Raw genomic sequence first — 21,860 nt, forward strand, 5'->3', positions numbered from 1 at the left:
GCTGTGTCCAGGGGATCCTTGATGTTTGTCCCGGTCCCATCTATAACCACCATAAGATCGCCCTCATATTACGTTTGAGGTACCATCCTCTTCTGGCCTACTTCGTGCCTCTACTCAACATTCTTTTAGACCCAGTGGATCGACGTTTCGCCTTGTTTAAACCTTAGGAGCCCACCACTACAGCCATCACCTCCACGCACAAAATTCAAGGCCTATTATAGACGCCGCCACTTCGCCTACCTTATCTGTGCATCTGATCTGTTAACACGACCGAACATCGTAAACTGTCACGCCGCCGACTTTTATAACTGCTAGTGGTGGTAGCACTGAACTTCGTTCAAGCATCCTTCAGCTAGCTGTCTCTGAATCGACACAGTTCGTCCCTTGGCAGACAAGATCAACTCACAATTGTTTCGTCAAATAGAATATCGAGTGAGTACGATTATAAAGTACGTTCTCAAAATTCGAGTTAATCTCTTTTACTCAGACCATTCTGTTTCCAACGCCTTGCCAACATGTGCGATTTCACCAAAAACTACTACATCTACACTTCTTGCACAGATCCTGGGACACATTTCTGCAAAACTTCTATAGATGGAAGTCGCGAACATGCCTGTCCCAAAGGTCCTCACGAACGCTATATCGTTCTCCCGGAAAGCTGCCCATTGTGTTGTGGGTGAAACTAAAAACTGCGGTTGATGTTAGACTCGACATGATCAGAAAGAACACTGCAGAAACAACCTTGTCGTACTCACTATGGCTAATGAATTTCATATTCTTCATCGATATGGAATTGCAAAATTGACAGCCTGGTTTGAAGCCTATATGGAATTCAAGACACCAAGCTGAAGTTTCTTTCCATGCAATCGAAGCAGAGCTACGAACTCGAGAGTACAAGCGCAGGATCTTGAGCCTCACATAGGGGCTTAAACGAGAAGAACAAGTAACAGCTATGCTATCAACTAGGAAAGGGAAGCAGCATGCGATTTTATCGGCAGTATTTATGAAAAGCGACAGAGGCAAGCGAACCAAAAACATTATCCAGCCAGATTTGAAAGTTGAACCTCGAGCTGAACCCCTAGAGACGCGTTTGTATTGGTACACGGGAATTATGCACTAGATTGGCGTTATGGAAATAATTAAAAAGAAATCTATGGTTACTGAATGCGAAATTATATGTGTGGCCGACGCGGCCTCAGCTTCTTAGGTATTGATCGTTGAGCGAGCGGAACCCACGCCGTTGAACGGTACTATGATTGACATGAAATGCATATTGCTACATATTTTACCGCTCTTAGGCTTATATCGGCTCATATTTAGCGCTCGAAAGATGAAGGACTCTGGTCATGGCTACCATAGAGCTACTGTCAGCTGGTTCTGCAGGCTGCCGTTAGCATATATTGTGGCTGATATGCCTTACCAAGCATGGCTTACCTGGCAGATTCGGAAGATGCAGCACTCCGGTTAATTATCACCAAATAAGCAGGGATATCGTCGGTGTTTCTACTGCGTGGTTACATTGCCGTTGACATCGGAACTGTCACGACGGGTGACGGAATGCGCTATGCTGTGCTAGTGAGACGTACTGGGTAGGTTGCCATCCCACCATCTTCTTTAGGCTCTGACAGCTCGCTTACGGCAATTGAGTCCCTTAACCCCACTGATCTTGGTCAACATACGGCTGAGATAAGAGACAATTTGCAAGTAAAGGGCAAAGATCAGAGTTAATATGGAGTTTGGCCGGGTATAAAGTTGATGCTGCGGGGAATGAGGGGGGAATAAGCGCGCCTGTGCGAGCCCTTGAGGCGCATGCCGCGCGGGATGTACCGGTAACCGTTTGACAGTCTGGTGAGGCGGAATATTATGGCCAATGACCTGAGATTGAGGAGAAGAGAGACAACAGGGCCCGTATGATGCAGCTGAGAGTAAGCGAGATCTGCCACGTTCATCCCTGCTTGGTTGACCGAGTGTCATCTCACTCCCCGCGCTTAGACCTGAGACGCAGCCATGGCTGTTAGGACATTCTGATGCTTAACTAGATCCAGGAGTTTAGAGAAGAACAAGTCGGTAGCTTTACGCAGTTCCGAGTGAAAACTGCTTACGCGTATATGCCTTAGATGTTCGCTATCAGTGGATGTTTCAGTTGGCCCCTGACTATTCCACTTTGACATTGGTTTGCGAGGCGTTATGGGTCGACGGTGGATTGGGGACGTCCTTCGGATAGCCACAAATCACACTAATAGCTTCCGCTCTTGAGGCCTTTGAGCCTTTATCACGGTCAGGACAATCTCGTTACAAATTCTCCTGATTCTTGGAACGGGAGCATGGATGTGGGGGCTATGCACAAACCTGGCTCTGTTCGTTTTGTGGGCAGCACTGCAGTCTGCGGGAACTAAGCATGAAGCTTAAATTACGAGGAGCCAAGTGCATAGCAGTGGAAGCCGTCTTACCAGTTTCATATCACTTACGTGCACAATGGCACAGAAGAATCTATGCCGCCTCTTCCACAGCTCCTAACACCATGTCCTTTGCGCAGACCACGCGAGTTACATGTGTATCCTGCCTGACATTGATAAAACCAATGACACTGGAATGTTGGATTGGGCCTGTTTCCCTGGGAAACAAAAGGTTTTCATCCCGGCTTCACATGCTGAGTTTCATGCTGTCTAGTATGACGTCCCTTCATCATCGCAAGCACCGAGCCGAGGTACTCCCATACCTTTGGTAGATATGAATAATGGATGATGACAACGGGCGACCTGTCTAATTTTTTGCAGAGGTAGTGAATCCGTTGACATGATGACCATATTTCTTTTCCATGCCATGTGGTAAACGGCCCGGGCCTTTAGATCATTGCTCAACTCGGCCGAGAGCGGTCGGAGGATTAGTGGAGAACAACCCCAGATTCCATGTGGTTGTTTTTGATAGGGCCCCACTCCAAGCCGAGGCATAACGGCTCCTGAACCTTCTTGATTTCAGCCGAGGGGTCATTCATTTAATCAATTCTCCAGATTATCATAATCACACTCCGTACAATTGACCTCCTTCGACATCATTCTATTAGCAACTGCTAGTGAGCTTGTATTTGCGTCACCTGAAGGATCCTTAAGCCGCGTGCTGATATCAATCGAATCACAATGCCCGTTCCCGAGTCTGAGTATCTAAGCCCCGTCTGGCGAGATGGGATCTTCAGTCAGTCTCAAGACCATCTAATCTATTCTTGGCAGAGATTCGCTAACATGTGAAACCGTCTAGATGGTCGCGTTGTCTTTGTGACTGGCGGTGCAGGAAGCATCTGCAGCATGCAGACGCGAGCATTAGTTCGCCTGGGTGCAAATGCATGCATCATTGGTCGAAGTGTCGAGAAGACAGAGCTAGCGGCCAAAGACATCGCGAGTGTAAGAGAGGGAGCCAAGGTGATAGGAATCGGTGGGTGTGATGTTCGAAAGGTATGAAGCCTGTCGTTTATTGACGACGGTTATGATGATATTGACTGTGTGTAGATCGACAATCTTCAGGCTGCTGCTGAGCGATGTGTGAAAGAGCTTGGAGGGATCGACTATGTCATGTAAGGCTTCAATTTGACTATGCCTGGATGCAACATACTAATGCATGTCATAGCGCTGGTGCAGCTGGCAACTTTGTCGCTCCCATTGAAGGCCTCAGCTCCAATGCATTCAAGACGGTAATGGACATCGATGTCTTGGGAACATTCAACACAATCAAGGCGACAATGCCTCATCTCCTGAAGAGCTCAACCCCTCGCATCGTCTACGTCTCTGCCACTTTCCATTACACCGGCATGCCTCTCCAGGCACACGTCTCTGCGGCTAAAGCATCCATTGACTCACTCATGGCGTCCGTCGCCCTGGAGTATGGACCAAGAGGGGTGACAAGCAACGTGATTGCCCCAGGAGGTATCGATGGCACTGAGGGTCTGGCCAGATTGGGGAGCGATGTGGAAAGTGAGAAGAAGAGATACGCCAAGGGTATCCCGCTGGGCCGCGCTGGAACTGTACGAGATATCGCAGATGCGACAGTCTTTTTGTTCAGCGACGCCGGAAGCTATGTCAGTGGACAAGTCCTTGCTGTGGATGGTGCTGCATGGAGACGCCAGGGAGCCATCGGCGTGGGAACGGAGGCTGGCATGGAGTACCCGGATTATATCCTCAACGGAGAATTCTCAAAGAACCTGCGAGATCCAAGAAAGAACGGAAAAGCCAAGTTGTAAGGATACTTACTGGCTGTTGTACGACATGGGTCAAGCTCCAAGATTACTATTTGACGAGACAGATATGGAGTATCATGAGGCGATATTATATATTTGATAAACTAAGTTACAGCTTTGCAATATCAGATCAAGTGTTTGCTTGCATCAGGTTATCTTATCAGCTGGACCTCAGACCCGGGGATCGGAAGTGACGGAGATACTTGTTCGGGGATGATAGATAACATCCAACTGGGGATCCGCCTTGGCATTGACATCTCCGGAAGTGGATGGTCTGATGGAGTCGATCTTGGCCCCTCCATGATGATGTTTTGCTGAATATCTGACAAGAATAACAGCACTCCAAGTACGATAGACTGTTTGCTTCTCAAGACCATAATTGCCGGGTTTACGCCCTTTTGATCTAACTGCATGGCACTTTATATGCTTATTCTATACAGCATTTACTTAACAAGGGAATGCCCCGTGAACCCCATATTCCCCATTCCGAAAAAGAGCCCGAAACCCATGCGAAATACCACATGCCATTTCACGATTCGATCCATGAACGAGGAGCCGGAGATAGTACGGCATAATCGACCTCGTTAGAGCCGCGACCCGGCCGACAGCCAATAGAATTGCCTCCGACGGCCGTTGCGAGTCTCTCCCACTCTTGGGCAAAAGTGCCTGTAAGAAAAACCCAATTGTGGCTGTTTATCAGATTACAGAGACAGGCTAGACAGGCTAGACAGGCTGATAAGTTGGTGTGGGCTTGCATTAGTGTCCGCTAGGGCAAGGCCAGTGAAGGAGGGGTTGCTTTTGAGCTCTCATGAGCTTTTCGTTGCTGAATGGTACGGGCTAATCGTGCAATTGACAGACGAGGCAGAATAACATGATCTATATCGACTGGCAATCATCAATTCCTCGGATATAGCCATCTCAATCTCTCTTTGCCCATGAAATCGACACTCTTAGCACAAAGTATTGGAGAAAAATAAGCTCGGTCTGCAAAATCATCATGATTATGGTGTGAAGAGAGTTTCCTATCTAGGTATGACTATCCAGAAATAAGAGGGCCCAAGAGGATTCAATTAGCTCAACTAGAGAATCAACCTTGACCCGGAGAGATCCATTGTGTGGGAACTATGCATAACCTTGCAGCTACACGGCACGCTCAGAGCCGAACAGGGCGGGGAATTACCTACAATCCCATATCTTTTGACTCTTATGAGTAACGTACGTTATCTCGCTGTAATAGGTAATGATGAGGAATATATATTTTATCCTCTCCTCATTCTCTCCTGGCTGTTTCTCTTTTCTTCCTTTCCCGCTTGTCGTCAACAGTGGCTGCGAGTAAGTGTGTATAGCTTCATTCAAACGTCCCACACAACCAAGATGCACGCCAAGCCCCTCTCCCTCCTCTTTCTATCTTCCCTCCCCTCCTTGGCTGCTGCTGAAGATGTGCTTGGCATTTACGTCTTCCACCGTCACGGTGATCGCACTGCCAAGGCCTGGAAGCCCGTAAACTTCACAGCTCTCGGAGCCGACGAGGTTCACTCTTCCGGTTCTTGGTATCGCGATACTTATGTGAGCAAGGATGCTTCACGAAAGATCACCGGCCTCAGCCCCGAGTCAGCCGTCTTGTCTCAGCTAGATGTTACTTCCCCCGTCGATGCTGTGCTTCAGAACTCTGCTCTTGTATTCTTGCAGGGACTTTACCCTCCTACTAAGCAGTTTGAGACTCTTGCCAATGGATCCAAGGTTGAGGCTCCTTTGAGCGGATATCAGTACATTCCCATTGCTTCAGTAGAGACTGCAGCTAGCGACAAGAACTCTGAGAACAGTGCTTGGCTTCAGGGTAACAGTGGGTGCACCAACGCAGAGGCCAGCTCGAATGATTACTTCTCCTCCTCTGAGTATGCTGGAGTTTACAAGGACTCTGAAAGCTTTTATCAGGACCTTCTGCCTGTCATCAATGGGACATACGGCAAGGATGAGGCCAACTTCCAGAATGCCTATACCAGTAAGTTCAGGGATGAATCTCAAGCACGTAGACCCCCCGTTAACACGCGTAGTCTTTGATCTCATCAATGTTGCTCGCATTCACAATTCTAGCATCTCTTCTGATGATCTGCTCGATGAGCCCACCCTGGAAAAGCTCTACAACCTCGCTTCTATCCATGAATGGAACCTCGCTTACAACAGCAGCGAGCCTGTCCGTGCCATTGCTGGCTCTGTGCTCGCTGGCCAGATCATTGAGGCTCTTGAGCCCCTTGCAGAGGGTAAGAAGGGACCCAAGGTCAACATTCAGTTCGGTGCCTACGCCGCCTTTATGTCTTTCTTCGGTCTTGCTGCCCTCGACAAGGTCAGCTCTGACTTCAAGGGAGTCGTCGACTATGCCTCATCTATGGCTTTTGAGCTCGTAACCAACGCCACGAACCCTACTGCCGACGACGTCAGTGTCCGCTTCTACTTTGCCAACGGCACTGCTGCTCAACACACCCCGAAGATGTTCCCTCTCTTCGGCAAGGATGAGACCACCATCTCCTGGAAGGACTTCAAGACTGGCATGTCTGACTTTGCCATCGAAGACACCAAGCACTGGTGCAAGCTCTGCGGAAACAACGACGGCAACTGTGCTAGTAGCTCGGATGATGACTCAACTTCGTCTCAATCAAGCTCTGGCGGCTCTGGCAACGGTGTTTCGAAGCCGGTTGCTGGCGTCATTGGCGCCCTTGTTACCCTCGTTGTCATTTTGGGTGTCCAGGCTGCCTTTATTCTGCTTGGCGGCCTGCGTCTTGTCAAGAAGTCGACGCTTGCAGCTGCTGGCGCATCTCAGGCCGGAGCGGTCAAGGCGTGAATATGAAATAATGGGTAGTGGGCAAGTAAATGTTTCTTGGTCAGAATATGTAGGGCCATGCGATGCTATGATTTTTCGCTTTCAGATACCAGAATAGCCATTACGCAATGAATTGATGTGTCATGTTGTATTTCAAGACAATATCGCCTAACTCTCATGGCTATGATCTAATAATGATATCCAAGAATCGTGTCATGCCCCCTTATGAAGTCTAACAGGAAATAAATATTAAAAATAACCCATCCCTGGGTACTCTAGAAACGCATCTGTTGCTTTTGCCCAACTCATGCTATCTCGAGCATCTTAATTCCTCGAAATTGTTTAAACAGCTAGCGAAGACCAGTCATATCAAGCAAATCATGGCGATAGTAGAATGCCCGCACCCGCTTACCGTAGATATCTATAGCAAGTCAGCATAAGAACCAACGTGCGATGGAAACCGACTTACACATAGGGATGCTGAGAAGGCACACCACAACTTGAATTGAGGCGATCGCCAGCATTGTTCGTTCGATACCACCCTGATTAATCCAATCGTAGGCAAAGAAAGTCAAGATGAAACTGAAAAAGTTCTTGAATATGATCATGATGGTGAAGCCCTCAATGGTCAAATCACCTGCCATGATGTTAGCGACAGCTATTTATATGAGCGGAGAAACATACGATAGGCATCAACAATGTAAAGTGAGCTGGCCACAGCACCAATGACCATCCCCGCGACTTCAAACCCGAAAAACATCAGAGGTATGACATATGAGTATTGCTTATTTATCACACCAGGTGCCGTCAAGGCGAACCCATATAATCCGATTCCTCCAATGATCATCATGGGGATCACAAGAAGAATGCGAAACTCTGGTTCGTACACGCCTTTGTTGAGCTTGGTCATGTACTTGACGCTTGTGTCAGCGAGCAGACCGGCCAGGACAAAACCTAGGACGGCACCGATGAATGGGCCCGTGTAAGTGTAGCCGGCATCAACCTCATCCCAGTAGTAAGGAGACCCTATGAAAATGGCGGCGACAATAACTCCGATAAATACTGTCCAGCCGATCATGGCTCCCTGGATCAGGCAGCCCCAGATAAATGCTGGATGAGTGAGGAGGGGAAATGGTCGCAACAAAAGGACCCAGTATCGCTCGTCCGTCTTCCGGCCATCAAACAGAGAAATCGACTGAAGAAAGGTCTTCTTAGGTGTATTAGAATGGCCGATTGGTTGAAGAGCATTGGACTTAGGCAAGAAGGTGAAACCAGCCGAGTGCTGTGTAAGTTCTGGAGAATGAGAAGATCCGGACTCTGCCTGTGGTGACGGCGTTTGACGTTTATCCTTGGTAGTCAATTCTATTCCTAGCTCACCGGTTGTGTCAGTGTTCAGGCTAGCTTCTCGTCGATATGCCGTCTCGGGGCAGAAGAAGAAAATGGCCGGGAGCGTAGCAGCAAGAAAGATGGCAACGAAGTAGAACGTCCACTTCCATCCCATGGAATCAGTAATTTTACCCACCAAGATGGGAGTGAAGAAGGCACCACCGAAGACCGCCAGGTTCGTGAAGGCCATCCTCACACCTCGCTGGTGGACAAAGTAGAGGTCACCCACAGCTGCATTGAGCAAGCTCTCATAGGGTGCGCAACCAACACCTTGAACAATTCTGGCTCCAATGAAACTTCCATAATTGGTTCCTACAGACCCGGCCCACGCGCTGGAGGCGATAAGAATGAGGATGCCTATGAGGAACAAGTGTCGCTTTCCCCAGATGCGGCCGGACGGAACGAAGAAAATAGCACCAGCGCCGCAACCCAGTAGGAAATATCCAGTCAACAGGGCAACTTTTGTGAAGTCTTTCGAGAAGAGCAGAGATATTGTAATCGTATTGGCAGCGAGGATAGGGCCGAGTGCGGTAGCAAGAATACCCGCGAAGCAGAGTAGAAAGGTAATCAGGTCGCGTCGCAAAAGCGACCAGTTCAGCGGATCGTTTGGGTCATCAGAAGGCTGAGGGATCTGAGGTTCATGCCAACGTCAGCGTACGCGCAACAAGCCCAAAGGCAGACAATACATACGAGGATAATGGTTTCGGTCCCAACTTGTACGCGCTTGAGGTTTCCATGATGCTCGCCAGCTATCTGGGGTCGAGACGGATCGTCAAAGTACTGCGTTGTGCCTATGGGATTGGGCGATCTGTCAATTCGTCATGTCCTGAAAAGTGTGTGTTCTGCTATCGGCGATGGAAGGCCATGTGCTCCATATTGGTACATATGGAGGTGACGCCAAATACGCACCAGGAACATGCTCGATCCCCTTTGCTTCGAGGATCCCCAGAGGCATCTTGAAGAGATGGAGCACCGATCAGGGGAGTGAGCTTGGCTGAGGGACAGCACAGTGGAGCGGCGACAGCACCCACCCTCTGGTTCTGGTGGAGGTGACAAACACTCGCGATTCAATCGTGAAGGGCGGCGAGAAGCTTCGTATGGACAAAAACGCCCAGTGGGAAAATCTTTTCCTCGGAGACAAATCGACGGGTTTGACTGGATCGGCTTCTTCCAAAACAATATCGTCAAGTCGTCGACATGTTTGGAGACTATCAGCACGAGCAACCAGAAGTGGACGCATTCGTGTAAATATGGGGGTGGAGATGGACCGAGTGTTCCGCTTGTTTCTCCAATTGCCGTGATTGAATTACCGGGGTACAGTGAGCCCAAAGTTTGGTTTGTGGAGCTCATCACCCTCTCTAGGTTCTATGCTCTGCACCTCGACAGTAAAAGAAGCTTCAGATGCCGATCAGAAGCAGTTTCTTGGCGAAATATAACATTCTGGTCACGTTGCACCTTCTTCAGACTCCTCATTTGCTACCTGCAATTCAAACAAGGCAATCGTGCTCGTCCGAAAGGTCATCACAAACACAGTATCAGAGCACTGTGAGCTTGTGGAAATAGTGAACGATGATCAGGCTGATCTCTTGCTTCTGCACGTCAATATCACCCCAGTTAGAACCTTGTGTTGTGGGTGTCTCTTTGGTGTCTTCAGCTCTTGTCCAATGAAACAGGTGAGCTACTGGCAATGGGTCAGAGAGTCTGGTTGTTCAAATCAAAGGGCCCTTGAAAAACACGTAGGCTGAGCCAAGTTTCCAATCAGTGCCACAATGAATGGGACCATTCCAAAGTATAAACTACCTTACAGGGAAGTAGTGACTTGCCGGTTCATGCTATGTAACTCCTTCGTATTTGCGTTCATTTCATAGAAGGTTCTTTCAGAACAACTCCCGAGCTGCTTACGTAGGTGGCAGGTTCAATGACCACTCAAATGCCAATTGCCCGTTGTGAATTCTTTCTATGCTCCTGTGGGTCTGGCAGGTACGACCAAGACACCAAGACATTCGATCGTAGGTTTTCTCACTGTTCTTTTATAGGTACAGTTCAGCCTGAATACGACTTCTGATTTGTTCTCTTTTCAACCCGTAAGCGTCAAAGAGATCCTCAACTCAAGCCAAGACTTCACCGCTTCAGCAAAATGACGAATGGTGATGATCTCGTACACTTGGTGACCCGGATTGCTCTCTATCCCATCATTTTCGCTCTTGTTAATCAGTACCTAGCTAGCCAGCCAGACACCAGCGGCCATCTCTGTCAAGTTCAAGACTAGCTCCGCCGTTGCAGGGATCATTGAGCATGTACTGCATGGGTGGCATCACCCTTGTCTCGGGCAGCCCACAGACAGCCCCATGGATCATCCCTTGCTGAATCTTGAGATCCGTCGTTTTATTCGGAGACTTTACTCAGCCATGTCTCGACCTCTCCGATAGAAATCCAGCTCGACAGCATTTTACTCGCCTGCAGAATCTCGGGTGCGAAACAGAACAGCTGCGCATGGTAGCTAAATGTCTCGCCGCCTCCGTACCTGCATTAATTATAATTTACTTCATAAGAAGCAAACTTACCGGATTGACGCCAGGAACACTGAGCTGCTGGATTGATCGATGTGCTTGTTTAACTCCACACCCTCTTTCAGTATGACTTAACGTTGTCACCAAAGCACTAGTTTGCCAAGTTTGACCGTGGATTGCTTCGTCCTGTTGTTGAGTGGTTACTTCCTGACATTCATTCATGGTAAGCCATATCGATATCCTAGCGACATAGATCAAGGCAAGACAGCAAAAATAACACATCAGTCTTTTCTTCTCCAGGCAGAAGCAACTTCTTGGCGCTCTGCGAAGATCCAAGTAAGGGTGCCTGCAGGTAAGGTCATCATAATTCGTTTCGGTTCAGCAGTTTCCAAAGCTCTGCCCCAAGGGCAAGGACGTCAATTTGATTACCAAGGTATTAGGAACCAGCAATAACCGGCGCACTTGGATGATCAATTGTTCATTGGCCGCTCTTGCTAGAAGCTGGGCTATGATAAGACAAGTTGCAACTTTTTACTGTCACCTTGAATTGGATGAGTGACCAGCCAAAACTAGCTGTTTGCTCAAAATACTTGCTCAGCTGAGGAGAGGTCGATGATCGATATTAAGCCTTCTTTACAACATCATGGTTGGTTCAGCGTTGGCTTTGGGTTCCGATCCCCTGCATATTGCGGCTCTGATCTCGTTTAATGACAAGACAGATCTTTACGAATCTTTGCTTCTGTCATTTCAGCAGGCAGGAACCTGTCGATCATAGCCAACTCAGGACACTGCAGGAGCTCAGCCTTATTGCACCGGCATAAGTACCTAGAGAAGGACCTGCTCCGAATGCCCTCGATATTTGTGATGGATGAAACAATTTCATTGTGACAGTACGGCCGCGGTCAGTTTTTGATATCGAGCTGGAAAGCTCGCATTTATTAGGACAAGCCACAAAGGCTATTTCCTAACCTAATACAACCCCTACGGCCCCTCCACAACACAGCATCGGACTTGGGGAATGCCCATAGGTGCCAGATGCTAATTCGGAATGGCTCTTTGACGAATTGCCATCAACGAATGAGCTCCCATGACTGGGATTGTGACACATTACCATATTCCAAGGGCAGCCAAGGGTTTGCTACGGCGTTCATCACATGAATCATTCTTATTGCGAGGGTGTTGAGATCCAAGCTACTCACTCCGTAAGGGTTGTTGCAATCTCAAGGGTACCTAGCAGGGAAAATTAAGGTATGCATTCATCGGCTTAACGCGACACAAAATGACGCCTTAATGGACCCTTTATTCGGGCGTCATAGCCAAGCCAGGTCAGGTCAGGCACAAGACGCGCACATGGCTGTGAAGACTAAGTAATCCATTTGCTCGCGAAATGCACGGTACCTCTTTTCTTTTGTCGCATAGGGTACGCTAAACAGGGCTGGAAAGATGATGGTCGATCACAAGCCGGCTCAACCAGTCATGACAGTAAACGTAACTGCTCAAGGGATGAGGTCGATGGCCAAGGACTACTCCACGCAAAAGGTCTCCAGGAGAGTGGTCGCTTAGTTCCCAGCTCCGGACGGTCGGTGCAGATTATGGACAATCATGTTCTCACTACCTGCCCAACAGCAGCGGCAGCGGCAGCAGTGGCGGAGGCGGCGGCGGCGTGACGCCAAACTGATGGGAGCGTGCCTTTAGAAAACCAGGGCTTCTAACGCTGTTCGCCGCAGGTTTGGTCGATTTAGATATATGGTGTGTGTGCGCACGCATCGATCAGGTGTGTGTGGGCTCTGGATCTGGAAAGCTGTCATGAGGGAACCAACGCCGGAGAGAGGAGCTCGATCCCCCCGGCCCGTTAAGAGATCCGGCAATGACGTCCGCCGGCATGGATGCAAACACAGGTCGTCAAGAAGGGAACCTCATCGGGCGGCTCAAGCTTCATTCATCCATCCATGGTGGGCTGCTGAGCTCGGATGGTGTGGTGCAATTAACGGTTCGGTACGACCTCGAGGAGTGAATGGTACCGTGCATCAGCCGCGTGGTGGTGCTAGGCTCCTCAAGTAAAGATGGCGAGATGGAACAGGACGTTGGATTATCTTGATACCCTCCATTTTTCTTACCTCACACCACCCAATGGCTGTTCAAATGGGTGCTCTTTGGCCGCACTGACGGATTTCCAACTGCTTCTAGCACCGAAACCTGACGAGCTTTCGACTTCAGTCAAGTCAAGGTCTTGTATCTGTTCCCCTCGTCTCTTGTCGGAGCCGGGCTTGGCTCCGGTCGAGTTCTGTTCACATCCTGCCAGTCCCATTTTGAGAATCTTTTCTGCGCCCTTGCTCCTCTCGTGCGCTCTCAAAAACTCTCTCTTAAAGATATGCCTTCTCAAATCCCAACTACAAGGCGGCCTCTCCTCTAGCTTCCCCGTTGTTATTAAAGCCCACATCCCCCTGCACACTGGATTAAGGCACATCTTGATCTGAACTTCGTCGCTACATCTCAGGAACCGTCATCACGTACCCAATTTAATCCCCAGTCTCCCCTCGCCGTCGCCCACATCAGTTCCCTTGTGTGTGCATTCTGATTGTCCTGCCCCTCATTATTTTACTCCCACCCACACCAGCCCAGGTAGCTCACGAAATCGTCGCGCATTGTTCGCTTCCCGATTACAGACAGCCACCGATACCTCAACGCTCTGCCAACTTTCATCTCGAGGGGCACTTTACTCAATGGAGCCTACCGATTACACCTGGGAACTCAGTTTACTTTAACCAGCTTTTTAGAGCTGCTGTTTCTCAAACACTGCTTCCTCAAAGTCACATGGGGGTATACGGCCACTTCTAGTTATGGATCCAGGTCTATCCTCATCCAGCAACGTCTCTCCAGGTCCTGGGCCGCAAAGTAATCGAAAAGAGCGCGGTGCCATTGCAGCTCAGGTATGTCGGGCTTGATTTCAGTGGCATTGAATCAGGGGTCCAATGCTTTTGCCTGTCGTTCCTTCACCTCTTTCCCCTTTCATTTCGATGTTTTCTGTCAATAGCAATCTCGGATTCCATTCGTAGCTTCCAGTTGCCTTGGATCTCTGTGTTATTGGTCTATTTCCTGGTTTTCCTTCAATTCATGCTGTCAATTCGAGTGTTGCACTGCCGGACCAAGTGACTAACAAAGACCTAGGCTTGTGAGACGTGCCGCAATCGAAAGCAAAGATGTGATGAACAAAGGCCAAAGTGCGGTACATGCCAGAGATTCAAGCTCGACTGTCGATACCGAGAACCCCAACCAACAAAGTATGTTACTACGGGAGCCTGATGAAGCGGCGAGGATGCAGGGCTTGACCTGAATATGGCATGGCGTTGCTGTCGTCGTTGCCTGGGCCGCTCTCTTCGCACAACTGCAATTTGCTAAACTCCGACCACAGGAAGGATAAGACTCTGGTTGAGATTCTAGACCGACTCAAGACTGTCGAAAGTAAGCTTGACAACCTGGGTCAAAGGGAAAATACGACTCCTCCCCTCTTCACCACCCCTCAACCTCCAGCCGTTTATTCCACCAACACGCCGCTACTGGTGGATCCCGACTCCCACGATCCTCTTCCAGGCACATCCTTACCCAACCATCCTACAAGTCCAACGCCCAATCGTGACACAGGCGGCTTTCGCTATGACTCGTCTGTGTCTAAGATGTCAGAATGGCCCGTTGTGCGCCAGATGTTCGAAAGCCTTGGCCAGAAGGCCCCATCCGCCATGGGTGAGATTCCTGCACTTCCGAGAGGACTTCGCGCCTCAAACGTTACTCTGCCATCCGACGGACTCCAACCGGTAGGAGTACCTAGTAACAGCAGCCTGCAGATACCCCTGCATCTCTCAGGCTCTACCTCGACGCTCAACCTCAGCCCCCCAAGTGTGGACTGGGAGACCATGCAAAGACTCAGCAAGGCTTATTTCGATGTCATCAACATGCTCCATCCTATCTTGGATAGACAGTGGTTCAACTCGAACGTACTGAGTTCAATAATCAATAATGGATTTCAAGAAGGAGCACTTTCATCCCTTGTACTGCTTGTCTTTGCCCTTGGAGCGGTGGCGCTCACCACATCAGAAGTGCCAATCTCGGCTTACAAGCAACGACCATCTGGAATCAAGGGAGGTACTATCGATAGGCCACCTGGTCTTGCTTATTTCAATGAGGCCCGGAAAAGGATGGGGTTTGGTATGAGTGAAGTCAGCCTGGAAAATGCGCAGATGTTGGCACTTGCTTCGCTCTACTACTCCAGCTGCGGACAAGCTCTAGTCGGTACCTCTGCCTGGACCCCCAATACCCCTTTCTAACTGATCTGCCAGGAATGTTGGAGGATGAATGTTTATGCGTCTTTGGCCTGCCAGGGTCTAATAACGAGGTGGGAGGCCCAACCGGTATGAATCAACGCAGCCTAATTCTAATATTGTATTCATAGCAAACCTGACGAATTACACGGCCCCCGAACAGATCTGGTCAAGCGAGTCTTCTGGCACTGCTCAATCATGGAAACGTAGGTTATTGATAACAAAATGACAAGGCATACTAACAACAAGTATAGGTGCTTCCACATGGAGTTTGGACTACCCCTGACTGGGCTAGAAAAGCTGGAGGAAACGATTGGTCTCCCTGACTTCAGTGGACCGATGACTGACGATGACTATATCGTCAATCAACAAACACACTTTCATGAACATTTCGCTTCTCAAATCGTTCTTCGAAGGCTCTCAGTCAATTTCCATTCTGTTCTTAACAAGAGTACGTCAAAAGAACTATGCACTGGCAGTCTTAGCAACCGCACACTAACAATGCCTTCAAGCCTTTGGCACAGATGCCTCTCTGCCCCTCGCGGGGTTCGCCCCCTTCAACATCTCTTCGAGTCCGGGGACCGCAGCTGTTATGAAACAACTCGACGCACAGCTAGAGCAGTGGAGGGGCATGCTACCCAGCCATCTAAGATGGCAGGATAACCAGGATGTGGCCTTCGCGGAGCCTTCACATAATGCCTTTGGAGACGTATATACGGAAGAATCTCTTCAGAACAATTACATGTTTACGCCAGATCTTGATACTCCACCAGCCACGTATGCGTTCGCAGCCGACATACAAACCGCACTTCTCCGAACACGATACAGCTACAACAAACACCTCATACACAGACCTTGCGTTTTCAAGGCTCTTCATCACCCCGAGAGCATGACTCGAGAGGATGCTGAAGGCGCGGCCGAATGTCTCAAAGCCTCGGTTAAGTGGCCCATTGCCTTATCACCCCCATGTACCAACAAACGACTTGTGCCGAATACTTTCTTCTGGTCACAGAATCTGCTGGGTGTTCTAATTCTACTACATTTATCTCAGCAGCACCCCATGTTGAGTCGGATCCGGTCGTCGCTTTGCGGGCAACGCTTCGATGTGGAAGCCTCTCAAACTGTTACAGTATATTTAGACTGGCTACGTGACATGAAAAAGATAGATTCAACGGCGAACTGGTGCTGGAATATCGCTCGCTTGATCTATCAATTGGACGATTAGACGAAACGAGGCAAGATGTTGACATACCTCCCCTTATGACCACAGCCATGGGAGCGGGGCTGTGTGATAGATTTCGGCGATACGGCCGCGAATCGAAGCATAGTATGATTACTTGGACGCTAAGGGTCGAACGAATCTCCCCATGGTCTCGTCGAGTTGGTTATGCAAGTCCATACAGGAAGACTATAGAGAGGCTCACGGGAATTGTGTTGATCACATTCAAGGAAGAGTTGGGAAGGATTTAGTATTTAATTGAAGCGAAGAAAACATCCACTATCGTCATGTGTTTGATTTTAACAGCCTCACCACATATCGCACATACCGTCCGGCTGACTTTCTAAGATGGCCTGGTTTTACTCATGGCGGCCTTAACCAGCTTTGAGAGCCCACGACATATAATGAGCCTCTCAACGTTGATATCTTGCATGCTTGAGCAGCCCACTAGTGTATATATCCGCAGGCCTACAAACTTGGCCCTAGGAAGAAGAGACTTTCTGCTCTAGATTCCATCGATCATGGCGAAGAAGATAGTGTCCCAAGTCCATGCTCATGGGTCAGCAACACATTGCAACGATGCAAATGGCGTCAACAGGGGCATATACCACTATGACGTAAGTCGCAAGTCATTTATTTCTTCCTAGGTCATTCCAGCTCTCGCACTCCTAGCTCGGTTTTCTTGACCGAATCCGAACAGGTACCGGGCTGGATCGCGTAAGACAGTGGTCATGATATAGTCATGGGGAGTTGTTAACATCTATGAAAAGGAGGATGCATAATCATTAAGAGGTTCGTACTTGATCAAACATAGTCAATGGTGGCTGCAATAATAGGGATTGTCTAATTCCCTAGATCTCCAAAAGGATCAAGGGTTTCTAATATCACTGATTCAAGTTTACCATCAAGGAAGCTCATTCTAGTATTAAGATATCAAAGTAAAAGTTTACAGTTACGTTCATACCACTGTTACTATTCGGACCCGGACACACAATGAAAGAACCGACCTACCCTAGGCTCAAGAGCTGTTAGCTTAGTAATTTGCCTTTTATCTACATGAAACTAACAGTTCGACATTAGAGTTCTTCAGCTGAAAAACCACGAGATCCCTCATGTACATAGATCGGAATCACGGCCCGAGCCGAGCGGGGATGGCCCGGAATCACATCTTTGTTTTTTAGTGTCTCACATGGTTTAACCCACGGAGATTTCCTTCCAAGGTCCGAAGCAGGTAGTTATCCAGTACAAAAGCAGAACATGGCAGTGTCTTGAAATGCATGTCTCCAAGGCAGTGTATAGTTTTCCTAGCCAAGGACTCGTGAACGCGAGTTTTATGAGGCAGATCAAAGTGCAAAAAGGGAGCTCGAGGTATCAACGCCAATAAGATTCCTCACCGAAAGTTTATGTGAACATCGAATCGCAAGTTCTAGGCCCGTCTTAGTTAATGCTTTCATTACGCGGCGCCTGTGAGCTTTGGTAATTGAAACAACATGGAATGCCATTATCTACATATGTAGTCGAACGGTAGAAACGTCTCAGCAGGTAGTCACATTGGCTGGTCACGTATTTAGACGCCGGCATCACTTGCTAAGATTGTTTCGGTCCGGGATGCCGTGGTGACGCAATTGAGGTCCAGAATCATGTAAATTGGCATCGTGATCTTATAATAGCTCAAAGTTTTGACACAAGGCGCTCGGTAACTCCAATATTTATCCACTTCATCTCCGCCACACTTCGTACCTCAATCCATGTCTTCCATTTCCGCGTATTGAATCAAACATCGTCCTGCAGCGGTTTACCAAAAGTATGTCCCTTTCTGCCTGTGCATTGAATCCTGAGCAGCACTGTACGACTGCTGACCAGTGGGAGGGCCTTGTCCGTTTGAGTTCGAATCGCCGATATGGTCCATCTTTCTGACCATTTGCAGTGCTGGTTCAGAGATGGCTCTGAAAACGCCCTGTTGGTGTAGGATTTCAGGCGTCCAATGTGTTTTATCGCCGAACTCTAGACCCATGTTCTCTTGGAATATCTCCTCTGCTCGTACAGATGAAATGCTTGTCTCGAACCACTGGCCAGGCCGGCTATTTCCAGGCGGGGTCACTGGAACTGACTGACCCCGATAAGTTCCTTTGGGGATACCAGGAATTTTCTCAACTCGTCGTATCATAGTAACCTTGAGACAGCTAGGTCCCTTCTTTCCATCTCGATACCGGGCTTCGTGACATATTCTGACCCTGTCGACGACTAAATTTGAGGTGCTCTTCGGCTCGGTACTGATCACGAGCTCCCCCATCTCGTTCGTTCTAAGAAATTAGTTTGGCGTCTAACCAAATGAATAGGCTAGGTGACTCACCCGATACTCATGGAGCGCACCAATGATGCAGCAAACTCTTCCATATCATCGGCTATCCCCTGCGTATGCATACGGGAGACAGAAATTTTGACATCCCATGCACGTTGAGTGCAATGCACGAAAGCCTTTGAGACTTCAGTCGTCGGGGGGAAGTATTGATGCTGGAATGTATCGGCATCAACTTCCACGACAACCTCAGGCGTCTTTCCGGCGAAGCAGTGGAATTCGTAGTAGACTCGTTTCCCCGTCAGTTCCCATGGAGATCTGCCACCAAGCATTTGAGGGATCAAATTTGCCTCTGCCCCGCTTGTTGTGAGGATGGGATAAAATCCCATATGCGGATTTTCAGTGTCTAGAGCCTCAACAGTTTTGTTAACCGCCCATGATGGAGCTTGACCGTCATAGACCAAAAAGGGAAATAAATCTTTTCGGCACAGCCGCCCAAATTGAGCTTGGATGCTCACTTTCCCGGGGACTATTTGTAGAACTTCAACCAACTGACGGAGCTTGTTCTCAGCCTCTGACAGAAACTCGCTATACTCCTCCTGATCCGTTGTTGGCATGCCCATTCCTGGAACAATTCGGAAGGCCGGTGTGACTAGGTCAGGCTTGGGTTTGTCAACTGAAATTGACTTATCCTTGGCCTGCTCTTCTTTCTGCTCGGCCGGGATATGATTGAGGTTGGCAATAACCTTGGATGTTGGCGTTGTTGAACTCTGAGTTGCAGAACGATTGTCAGGGACATATGCGACAGGCACATTCAACCCGAAGGTGGGCTTGTCGTCTCGTTTCTCGTCTTTCTTCTTTGAGGCTACGTTGGCCCAGCTTAGCCCAGAGCCAGCTTCCTGTCTCATGGTATCGAACAGTCTCTTCTCCTGATGGTTTCTTTTGCCGAATGTGACCTCAGAATGAACAACTTGATCCTCCGATACAGTCTGAAGTTTGTTCCCGTCATCATGCAAAAGGATATTATCCATGAGCGCCGGAGTTGCGATAGGACCATCATCAATGTCCATCAAATCCTTTGCAGCATTAGACTGTGGGCCGGAAGGATTCGGAAAGTTGGGGAGCTCGAGACTGTTTTCTGGCATATCCAAGCCTAAGGGAAGTTGGCTTAAAGAAGCCTGATAATCTGAACCTGGCACCTGATTTTTGATCTTAGCCTCCTCAAGAGGGACGCCTTTAGTGTTGACAAGCCAAGGTTCCCTTGACTCTTCAATACCTCGTGATAACTCAGGACGCGAGTCATATTGTAAGTCTGTTGCTATTCCGTCGCCTTGTTTTCCATTATCCCCAATCAGACATGAGGTTGGCTTCAGATGGTCATCATCTCCGCTGAACTCGATGCTACAGAGCCAATTAGTGATTTTCTTGTTATTTCGAGCTTGGTACCTGAGATCTTCTAAGCACTTTCGAACTTGTGGTAAGTCTGTGCCGATATGTTCGAGAATGCGGTGCCCCTCAGTGCTAGCTGTGATCTTGCCAACACTATCCGATTCTTGATGATGTATCTTCTGTTGAGGTCTTTTCTTCTTGATAGTAGGGATGGTACCAGAGCGTTTGTTTCCATATGAATACCCAGAGAATGGGCAAAATTCTGGATGCCAATCTATAAGTTTACCGGTCTCCGGAATTGGGTACTTGACGCGATCGGGGGCAGGGTGCCGGTACCGACTAAGAGATTCAATTCTCAAGGACGCTGCGCTGGCGATCGAGGAATACTCCAGGGCCTCGCTCTGATCGATGACAGCGGAATCAACATAAGTCAATCCGGATAGTCCCGTATGTGTCATGTATCGGTAGCAGAGTGTAGCCGAGCTCGAAGTCTCAGTAAAGGCCATATGAGTGGTAGGGACCAAGGGGACATGCTAAACTCAATTAGAGGAAGAACACAAATTGGTCGCAATAAATACCATAAAGGCTGCAAGAGTGTCAAGCTTTTGCTTTGCAACGCCTAGTGCTTGTTCGCTTTCACTGCTGCCGATGTATACTAAGGAACCCTGGAAATTATATGTAATAACACATTTTGTGAGAGCTTGAAGGCTGTCGATGCTTGGGCCTAAAGGCAACACAGATCCCAAGGACTCGTAATTCGAGAGAATCTGCAGGATAGTGACTCCAGATGATTCTGAAACTCGCCAAAGTGTTTTGTAAGGTAGGGTCTTGATAGTGGCGGGATATCGGAACGCATCATATTGACTGAGGGTGTCTTTCGGGATTGTTTGGAGAGAAGGAAAGGCAATAATGTGCGGATCGTCGACTAGTACCTCAATATCGGGTTGAATGGAAGATGGACTGAGATCATCTTCGTCTTCGTCTCGTATAACAGCGTCGGCTTCTGATTCCATTAGCTTCTCTAGTTGAGAGTGCATCCAGTCGGTGATTTTGCGCTGAGAATCCCCTGGGGCAATGAGCTTAAACCAAGGGACCTCAGGTTCGTAGAGGATCTCAAAGATTTCCTAATGGTAAGAGGAAAAGAAAGATGTGTTAGTAGGAGTCTTGGAGAGACTTTCAATACTTACAAGGTCATTATTTTCCTCGACACTCGCAAATATCAGCGCCACTCCTTTAGGGAGTAACGGGGGGTTACAAGATACGTAGAACTCTACAATATCCATGGCTGTGACAAAAAGATACTGGATGAATAGTGAATAAACAGGTTTTGTATCCGTGTTGATAGGTATACTCACATCGCAAGGCGTGATTGAGGAATTGAGGAAGATTGTTAAACACTTCAACACAGATGGTAACGCTGACACGTTAGCCAACCAGTAGAGAACAGAGGAATATCTTGGTTCAAATACCCAACTAACAGAATAGCGATAGAGCACGCGTAAAGAGGAGAAAGTCGTCGTTTTAAAGACGCTGTGGCATTGGCAGTGGTTTACGAAGAAAAGGCAGATAAGGAGGGTTGATGGGGTAAACCATGTCAAGGTGAAGAACTGAAAGGTAGGTTAGTGGAGGAAGAAGAAGAAGAGGAGGAGGAGGAGGAGAGAAATTTGGAGATCAGGAGATCTGCTTGATATAGGT

The 21,860-nt window shown here is 48.5% G+C and overlaps 5 protein-coding genes across 5 annotated transcripts; 3 read left to right on the forward strand and 2 right to left on the reverse strand.

Moving 5' to 3' along the window:
• Window positions 1–3,137: 3,137 nt before the first annotated feature.
• FMAN_01170 (putative 2,4-dienoyl-CoA reductase SPS19) lies at window positions 3,138–4,231 on the forward strand (the record flags this gene model as incomplete). Its single annotated transcript, XM_041831753.1, has 4 exons — window positions 3,138–3,192; window positions 3,256–3,449; window positions 3,504–3,568; window positions 3,622–4,231. The coding sequence occupies 4 exons, from the start codon at window positions 3,138–3,140 to the stop codon at window positions 4,229–4,231; spliced, it is 924 nt and encodes a 307-aa protein (XP_041676507.1).
• Window positions 4,232–5,602: 1,371 nt separating this feature from the next.
• Window positions 5,603–7,067, forward strand: FMAN_01171 (uncharacterized protein; the record flags this gene model as incomplete). Its single annotated transcript, XM_041831764.1, has 2 exons — window positions 5,603–6,230; window positions 6,283–7,067. 2 exons carry the CDS (start codon window positions 5,603–5,605, stop codon window positions 7,065–7,067), a joined length of 1,413 nt encoding a protein of 470 aa, XP_041676508.1.
• Window positions 7,068–7,396: 329 nt separating this feature from the next.
• On the reverse strand, window positions 7,397–9,387 carry FMAN_01172 (uncharacterized protein; the record flags this gene model as incomplete). The annotated part of the gene is made up of 5 exons (XM_041831775.1): window positions 7,397–7,467; window positions 7,516–7,683; window positions 7,731–9,063; window positions 9,123–9,223; window positions 9,342–9,387. The coding sequence occupies 5 exons, from the start codon at window positions 9,385–9,387 to the stop codon at window positions 7,397–7,399; spliced, it is 1,719 nt and encodes a 572-aa protein (XP_041676509.1).
• A 4,395-nt stretch (window positions 9,388–13,782) lies between these two features.
• FMAN_01173 (uncharacterized protein) lies at window positions 13,783–16,483 on the forward strand (the record flags this gene model as incomplete). The annotated part of the gene is made up of 7 exons (XM_041831786.1): window positions 13,783–13,872; window positions 14,111–14,223; window positions 14,355–15,225; window positions 15,277–15,332; window positions 15,390–15,464; window positions 15,513–15,709; window positions 15,771–16,483. The coding sequence occupies 7 exons, from the start codon at window positions 13,783–13,785 to the stop codon at window positions 16,481–16,483; spliced, it is 2,115 nt and encodes a 704-aa protein (XP_041676510.1).
• A 1,789-nt stretch (window positions 16,484–18,272) lies between these two features.
• On the reverse strand, window positions 18,273–21,448 carry FMAN_01174 (uncharacterized protein; the record flags this gene model as incomplete). The annotated part of the gene is made up of 4 exons (XM_041831797.1): window positions 18,273–18,780; window positions 18,831–20,698; window positions 20,744–21,289; window positions 21,353–21,448. 4 exons carry the CDS (start codon window positions 21,446–21,448, stop codon window positions 18,273–18,275), a joined length of 3,018 nt encoding a protein of 1,005 aa, XP_041676511.1.
• Between the last annotated feature and the right edge of the window lie 412 nt (window positions 21,449–21,860).

The sequence above is a fragment of the Fusarium mangiferae genome (assembly GCF_900044065.1).
Source record: "Fusarium mangiferae strain MRC7560 genome assembly, contig: FMAN_scaffold001, whole genome shotgun sequence".
NCBI classification, from domain to species: Eukaryota; Fungi; Ascomycota; class Sordariomycetes; order Hypocreales; family Nectriaceae; genus Fusarium; species Fusarium mangiferae.